An 8,461-nucleotide genomic window follows, 5' to 3' on the forward strand; every position below is an offset into this window, starting at 1 on the left:
CTAAAACAGGACCGTTTTGATGCAATCGTGTGTATCGTGCGGCTCATGCATAAACGGGTGCACGCGTATAACGCGTTGCTTCACGCGAAAAAACACTCAAGCGACGCATTACACACGCTTCGCACGTAACAACATCGAGAGTAACACCATGCCGCAGCGTGGCAGCGCAGCTTGCAGCTCGTTACGTGTGTCGCGTATTCTCGAGAATCTCCATACAAGAAGAGACTCTCTCTCTCTCTCTCTTCCTCTTTCCCCTACCATGCCCTGCTTGCAAAAACTGCCCATTAGAGGGAAAGATCGCGCGCGTAAAAGTAGACGGCGCGAACGTCGTAACTGGATGCACGAGCTGGGAGTTTTAATTACGTGGACGTAAGCTTTGTGAAATTCTGCGAAGTTTTAAAAGAGGAGGGGCGCGAGAAAGGGCCGCTGGAAATTGCCGAAAACCGGCGGCATCACGAGCCGTGCGAATCCGGAGGCGCGACAATTCAGCAGGAGGGGAAGGGGGGGGGGGGGAGTGAGAATGAGAAAAGGGCGGAGATCCCGAGGAAGGATCCGTTGGAAGAAATAAAGCAGCCATGTTCCTTTTGAGCAATATGGAAATAAAGGTCGCTATCCGTGTAAAAGTTTTAGTGTCACCTCCGCGGGTTTATTGCTCCCTCGAGAATCTCTTTTCTTTTTCTTCCTGCTCCCTCCTCCTTGTCGTCCTTCCTACTCTCTCTTCTCGTTGCCCCTGCTTCTTATCCCGCGCTTTAGCCTCAACTTCGGTTCGGTAGGGACCGACCAGCCGCAGGCGACCACCTCAACAATCTCCTCTTCCTCATCTTCTTCCGCCCTGACTGCTATTCCGGTCTTTTTTCTCGCCCAGGAAACAACCTTCGACCGGGCTGTCCCTCATCAGGACATTACGTCTGCAGCATCCTGATCGATAATCGCTTTTCGTTTTGTTCCACCGATTACCGAGGACTCGCGGTCATCGACCGTAGAAAAACCGCGATACATATACACAGTTCTCTTTACTCTTTCTTCCATCTCTTTGCCTCGCCGTATGGTTGCGAAGATCTGAAAAACATCGATGGTGGTCCAACACTGGCCGGATAACGGCGATTATCCGCCGTGAAAGAACCTGCGCATGTAAGTTCTCGGTAATACCATTTAGATTACACGTGATTACGCTACCGGTGGCAGGGCATCTCCCGGCATGAAATTCAGTCCTTAGGCGCGCCATTACTTCAATTAGCTACTTACGTAGGAAAGCAATTTGCGTAAAAGCAATACCTGGACATGCTGCAAAGTTTAATGAAAGATTCTGATGTGTTTGAATAATATTTTGTAGATTTTAAATTTTACATCGGGGATTTCAAGGATTAAGCCTAATCATTGCACAACTTTGCAAACTTGATCTAAGAAGAAGACGTAAAAATCAACTTGCAAGTACTCCTATGTAATGAGAGATCTCAGATAATGAGTTCTCTTTTGCATCGATTATGTCGGACATCATGTTCACTTAATTATATATCTTAAATATATAGCTAAGATATACTTTCATGACAACTCGAAAATACCCTTTTTTTTTTATTTCTCATTAAATAAATAATGAGAATAACAAATTTTACGTAACATCAAATTTGTTTTAGTATGATTTAGTACGATTTTTAATCGGCGATTGTATTCCGTGATCAGTCTTTCAAGCGTTCGCCATCGATGCTTAAGGGATTACGTTGGATCAACGAAAGCAATTCCGCAGCATGCAAACACTAGAGCGAACGCGGCTAATTGCAGTTTTAATCACAATGCCGGATAAACGTTTACTCACGACGTCGACATTGTGCTGTTTCAGATACTGAGGGATATCCGGCAGGGTTTAATGCAGCTAGGACGAGACGGACGGGGTCAGCTCCCTGGGGGTAAGTACATCAAGGACTAACCTCCCGCTAGTTGTCGCCTCGTCTCTCCACGACCTATAACCCGCCCTCTCTTGCTCCCTGTCCGTGTATGTATAGGCGCGTACGTGAGTGCGAGAATGTAAACGTGTGCGTGCACGTTGAACAAAACGTGCACGTGCCACAGCCGGTATGAGAATCGACTCCCAAATGCCTGACACCTCGTATGTGTAGCTGCTCACTCTCGCGAGACTCATTTTGAGCATTCGTTTCCTGATGGCTCCCCTCGTAGTCTTTCGCGAAATCTCGCTTCCCGTAGCCTCAGCAGCTTTTTACGATAAAATGGAGACGTACCAGAATAATTCCTATGCCTCGCAAAAAGGCGTTTGCACTGGAAAAGAAAAAGGTAAAAAAATTTTGATTTAGGGTTTGTTTAATTAACATTGAATGTTAAATATAAGATGGCGTAAAATATAAATAATAATGCAAGTTGAAATATAATAACAAGCAAATATAATAATAACTTTTCTTTGAAAACCTAGATTGTAAGATCATATGGTTTATATTGTTTAAAGAAATTACTAAAATGTAAATTGAAAAATTATTCAATTATATTTAACAGTTATTTAAATACACAGAAGATAAGTACGATTAATATTTTATTATTATTTTTAAACGATAAAACTTATTGACATTGATCATATTAGCTATCATTCTTAACTGTATTACTTTTATTATTGTGAGAATATATGTTAAAAAGAAATAAACAGTTAAATGTAATTTTACAAAAAGCTTGTTTCACGTAATTTGTGACATTTATTTATATTTTATTAAAAATATCGGAGAAATTCTCAAACATTTAAAATTAAATAATGAAACAAAGAAGAAGTACTTATAAAACTAATAACATGTGAATTTATATATTTTAATATTTTATACATTGAGAATTATTAAAGATAGATAATTACAACGTGTGTCTAATATTATTTTACATATTCCATGAATATGCTCTTTATTGTCGATTTATCATTAATGTAATTGTTTTATTTCCTATGCACAAAGCTGCTTCAGCACGTCGCGAAATCCTTCGCACACGGAAACTAATCTCGTTATTGTTAGTACCCGCCATCTTCATTTTCCAAATCCTCTTTGTTACCTTCTTCTCTCTTATACTTTCTCTCCTTCTCTTTTCCTTTTTATGCACACTCTTGTCATATTCCCAGGTTTCTATACTAGAAGTAAATCCAAATACTAGTCAAATTAAAGTCTTGATATTAAACGTAATTTTACTCAGTACATTCATGATTAATATTTTAAATCAACAAATTTGCAATTTTTGTTTATTTTTTATATTCTTTTAATATATTTTCGATTAAAAATATTATCTTCTTTTTTAATACTATCTTTCAAACGGTATTTAATTTAAAATTATTAAAATTATTTTTCTTCTAAATTTTTGCAAAATTCGATAGAATGCCTTACACACAAAAATTAATTATATTTATTTTATTTCAATTTTCAATCGAGAATTAGAATTATTAATTCGCAAGTCAATATTCGCAAATCAAAAAACAAAACAATGATTTTCAGATGATACGTACATGTACGACGAAGACGCGCGATGCGGAGGTGCAGGTAGTTTAGGTCCTGGACCAGGCGGTCATTGGTACGACGAACCACCTTACGAATCAGATCCCGAAGACTTTCTTATGGGAGCCAGTGGCGGTCCAGTACCTACCGCGACTATTCAAAATGGAAGGTAATGTTTCCGCAATTTAAAATAAGAATAAATCTGAATTATTGCCATAGACATTTTGATATGCTTTGGGTATGTGCAAAACATAAAAAAATATTAGATTCATATTTTTTTATTTTCATACCTTAGGAATTAAACAACCTTAAAAATAACGGATTTTTTCATTTTCCGTGAATATCTTCGAAACTATGAGGTTAATATAAAAATGCTTTATGCAAAAGTTTTATGGTATTTCATACTCTAATAACATTTTATTCACATTTTTTTAAAAAATTTTTAATTTATTTTTACCCTCAGGAATAGTTTTGATTTCTAAATCTTGAGATAGTCAGACAAAAAATATGAGTTTAATTGTTTTTGATGTTGTACCCTACAACATATTCAAAGCTTATCAGAATCGTTGAGGGACGGTCCCTTTATAAGTATAGCAGTACAGTTTTATGAATCTTGAAAAAAAATATAGATCTTTCCATTACGATTAAATAACAATCGAATATCAGGGTATGTTTCACGCTGAATATGAGGCCGGAGAATCGAAGCGAGGGTGTGATATCTCTTCGAACAGCCGGTGATATCAGTTTGCCGCGCGATCGCTCGAGGAAAGGTGCAACATCAACGATGCGAGGTCTCATTGTACCTCAGGGTCACAATAATCCACCGACGATCATACCCTTAACGCATTCGAGAGCTTCTCGTGAGAGCGGAGATTACGCGAGTAGCGACGTGCAGGTAAGTCCATCGTCAATCGAGCGACAATCCGGGTAACTTCACGTCACTTCGTAAACGTTGCAGTACAAACATTGTCGCGTTCATGCGGAAATTCCTTTGTTGCTAGTACAATCAAGTTACATCGTCTTATAAATGCTTTAATAAAACAATTAACCTTGTTGTTAGTATAAGCAGCGGAATGTTTATATATATGATGAATAAGTAGCAGCCAACTAGTGTCCCTTAAAAATAAAGCTCGGTGATATTTTTGTGCTATGGTTTTTGTAATTTCTTATTTACGTTCAGGGGTAGCTAGTCTTGGTTAACTAGCGTGGTTAACTAGCCTTAACAAAGTGAACAAAACGACACATGCTACCCTTCAGAATTCGTCGCTTGAAATTACCAAATCACCGTGCCCCAAGTAAGTCACGAACCTCGTTAAGTCGCGGGTAATATTATTGCAACGAGGCGTAATATTGAAGGACCGAATCCAGTCTGGATAAATCCCGTCAGATCGTAGTTGTCACTCCATAGCGAAATTACATTAAGTCACTGCATTGCGATAAGCGCACCACGCAGAGGACACGCGGGTACTGTTGGGTTCCCTTAGCCCTCGCGCAAATTCGATCTCCCCTGTGAGAAGCACAGATCCGACCGGCTCGGATCCCACGGGGATACCCCCATACAACGGGGGTTGGGAGAGAAAGGTTGGCGCCTACCTTCTCGCGGGCGTACGTCACGGCGTGATTTATTTAATTTTGGGGCTACAGAGTGTGAGCTCGAGACTGTCGACTGTGTCGGTGGACACGAGTAGGAGCGACCAGCCTTCGGTGGGCGGTCGCCACCCCGATCGGCCGGAGCATCACCATGAGCACCGTCACAACCATCGCCATCATCACGAACATCACCACTCGGTCTCACCCCGACCCAATCAGCGTCACCCCGCCGCTAGCACGACCGTTACCAACACCGTCACCGACGCAACGTCACCGCAAAGCAACGCGCAACGCCGCCCGGTTCCCAGATATGTTCGTATCTGCCGAATCTATGGATGACGTAGCTCTCTCCCTATCACCTCTCCCGCAGGCACACATCCAGGCCAGTTTCCATACTATTCTCTCTAACCCACCTGTGTACGCTTGTCTGGCGCGTGACGTATGTGTTCGATTTATTACATTTAGCTGTGTCGAGCGTCTTCGAAAACAGGAGAGCATCCTGACTAATTAGATGCAATAAATGTGAGGATTTTCGTATTCGTGAATATGAATTTTTCGTTCGGCTTATCTCGTGCATGTCAGATCGCGAGATTTCCCTCGCGGAGAAATTGCATCGTGGTCGATTGCCATATGTACGGTTGCTACGTTTGAGGGAGATGCTGCCGTTTTCCGGTCAGTTTCCGGCGTGTTGCCTCGGTGAATTCAGGCGCTGAAAGCCACTCGATCCATCCGTCGGACGGACAATGAGAATCCACGGAGATTTACGGATTGTTTGCGAGGAATCGGGCACGACGGCTCGACAATGTGGCGATTGCGTTGAAATCACGTCGAATCTACCAGTTTCCTCGTCCGCCGAACAAACGTTATTCTTCGTCGACTTCGCAAACTTGATAACGATCGGATACCACTACCGTGGTAGAGCTTCAGCATTTATCAGCGTCTTGTTTGAATTGCCGGGAAATGTATGCTTTCTTAATAATTCTTTCTCATTCTTTTTCGTCGATCAATATTTATCATAACAAAGATAAAATACTGTAACGTATTATTATAAAAATATATAAAATATAAGAAGCAATAAATTTAAGAAATAAAGTTTATAATATAATCATTAAGATATTTAAAAACTTAGAGATTATAAAGGATCGATTGATAAAAGTGACACCTTTAAAATTTTTGACGAAGCATGATCCATGGTTTGCGCTTTATACACATATCTATATGTATATTTGATTTATATCTTTACTGTAGTTCAATCGTGATAGTTGGGCGTGCAACATTATAATAATCGTGCTTGACGTTTAAGCAAAAACTGGAGAACCTCATAATCTGATCAGAGCACCCCAGAATAAGGTGCCTCATTTCCTGCTCTGACGCCTACACAGCACTGACAGCCTCTATGTGTATAAATAATACTCACACACTGACACGCCAATATTAAGTATATCACTAACCCATCTAAACCGGCGTAGCCTGCATACGCTCTTTATTTTCTCATGTAACACGCAATCCCCCTTTCTATTAATATATCGAATGTATAACGTGGTTAACACGTCGTGTGTAACACTTATATACTTAACTCCCCTAACTCATGTATATCTGCTGCTATTATTTAGTTTATCGCGAAAGTTACCTCGAAAGGAATATTAAATGTTTTAACGTTGGAAACAATTAATAAGTTATGTACACTTTCAAAATATTTGAAAACAGTTTGATCTGAACAGAGATTTCGTCCATGCACATCTCGTAAATTATTTTATTGCGCAATTATTTATGAAGTTGTGATACTGAAAATGGATAATAGATATTTTTAATAGTGAACACACAATCTCTCTAAAACTTTTAGAGTGTATGTCACTCTGGAGATTGAAATCTCACTCTTAAAGATTGAAAGTTAAACTCTTTTAAAACTGGCTCAATTTTTTTTTTTTTTTTTTTTTAGAGAGATTCTACTTCAAAGTATTTAGAGAAATCTATTGAGATAAGAAATTCTACATTTTCGTATACCGATTGCATTTTCTATACCGATTATTTCAAGATTTATATACTAATTTTATGTTATTAAAAAAAAAAAAACTTTCGAGGTAGCCGTTGCGCTTGCACGTACGGTATAATATTTTTGATATTGGGTACTGTATATCTTTATGCCTCTGTGCCTCTTGTACCTGCTCTGAACCACCAGTCGCGGTCTCGCGTGTCCGATATTACTTAGCGATATGCCCGTAACCGTCGCCCTGTCTAACAGCATCCGCGCGCTATTAGATCCATCATAGTGTGCCCGCTTCCTCCTTCCGTATTTCGCTATTAGAACTGTTTCTACGAAATGTCAACATTTTAGAGTCGGAGTAGCGGCGAGGAGGGACTGTCACCGAGCCAGAGTAGCGATTATGAAGATCAAGAAGAGCTCGAAAGTCAACACTCGGCCGCCGTACATACAGTACGTAATGTATGAAAGTAGTCCTGCGGGAAAACGTGCAGAATCTATTTTTATTTTTTCCGCATTTTTCCTTCTTCGCCATTTCCACGTGTATACTCAGATGCATGGCGTCCTCAGTCACTATTATACGAATAGATACAGGCAGCGCGTCCAAATAGTACGATAAACTAAGACAAACATGCCTGTATACACAACTGTCACTGACGAGCAATTAGTAGAATCACAAAGTATTGCATTCCCTCTCTGTTGTTTGTTCTGTCATAGAAAGGCAGAAATCTTTCTGCGCTTCCAAGTACTCACTCTAAATAAACTAAAAGTATTATGAAATATTTTCTGCCTTGAATTTCCAGAAATAAATAAATAGTAGATCTTGATACAAGCATACATATTCTTTAAAACGCGGTCTATACATTACAATAAATTTCTCTGTTGCTATTAATAGCTAAGTATTACAATTTAACGAAATGATTTTCACGTGAAAAATTAAAGAAGAAAAGACAGATTAGAAAGTCGATTAATACATGAAAGATAGATTAGAAAGTCGATTGATAGACGAAATTGTTTACATTTAGTAATAGATGTTTATCGTGAAACTCATAATATTCAATTCAATCGTGAATATTCATAGCGTTTAATTTCCATAATGCAAAACGGAGTTTATTGATCTTATCCAATTAATTCGTATTTGCATAAAATCACAGTTACGTCGTGATTGTCTGCCATAAGTATATAGGGCTTTGGTATACACCTTATAATGAGTATGTTACTATTACTTGATAAACGCTCGTCGTTTACGACAACAACACGGTAATATAGAATCTCCTATTGATAACAGGATAACGGAGTAACATTACTGTGATGTCGTTTTATCATGATTGAAAGTTAATGGGAATAGAAATAAATACACACACACACACACACACACACACACACACACACACACACACACACACACGTACACGTACAC

At 39.2% G+C, this 8,461-nt stretch overlaps 1 protein-coding gene across 2 annotated transcripts in view; it reads left to right on the plus strand.

Moving 5' to 3' along the window:
* Window positions 1-8,461, plus strand: part of LOC108751750 (SAM and SH3 domain-containing protein 1-like) — a 366,503-nt gene that overhangs the window by 350,215 nt on the left and 7,827 nt on the right. Inside the window, exons 8-12 of one of the 2 annotated variants that reach the window (XM_018492138.1) lie at window positions 1,838-1,904; window positions 3,471-3,639; window positions 4,137-4,365; window positions 5,115-5,372; window positions 7,396-7,494. In XM_018492138.1, coding sequence (XP_018347640.1) covers window positions 1,838-1,904; window positions 3,471-3,639; window positions 4,137-4,365; window positions 5,115-5,372; window positions 7,396-7,494 — 822 coding nt within the window. The remainder of the gene's footprint in view (window positions 1-1,837; window positions 1,905-3,470; window positions 3,640-4,136; window positions 4,366-5,114; window positions 5,373-7,395; window positions 7,495-8,461) is intronic. The other variant, XM_018492139.1, reaches the window with a different exon arrangement.

This window comes from Trachymyrmex septentrionalis, unplaced genomic scaffold (genome assembly GCF_001594115.1).
Source record: "Trachymyrmex septentrionalis isolate Tsep2-gDNA-1 unplaced genomic scaffold, Tsep1.0 scaffold51, whole genome shotgun sequence".
NCBI classification, from domain to species: domain Eukaryota; kingdom Metazoa; phylum Arthropoda; class Insecta; order Hymenoptera; family Formicidae; genus Trachymyrmex; species Trachymyrmex septentrionalis.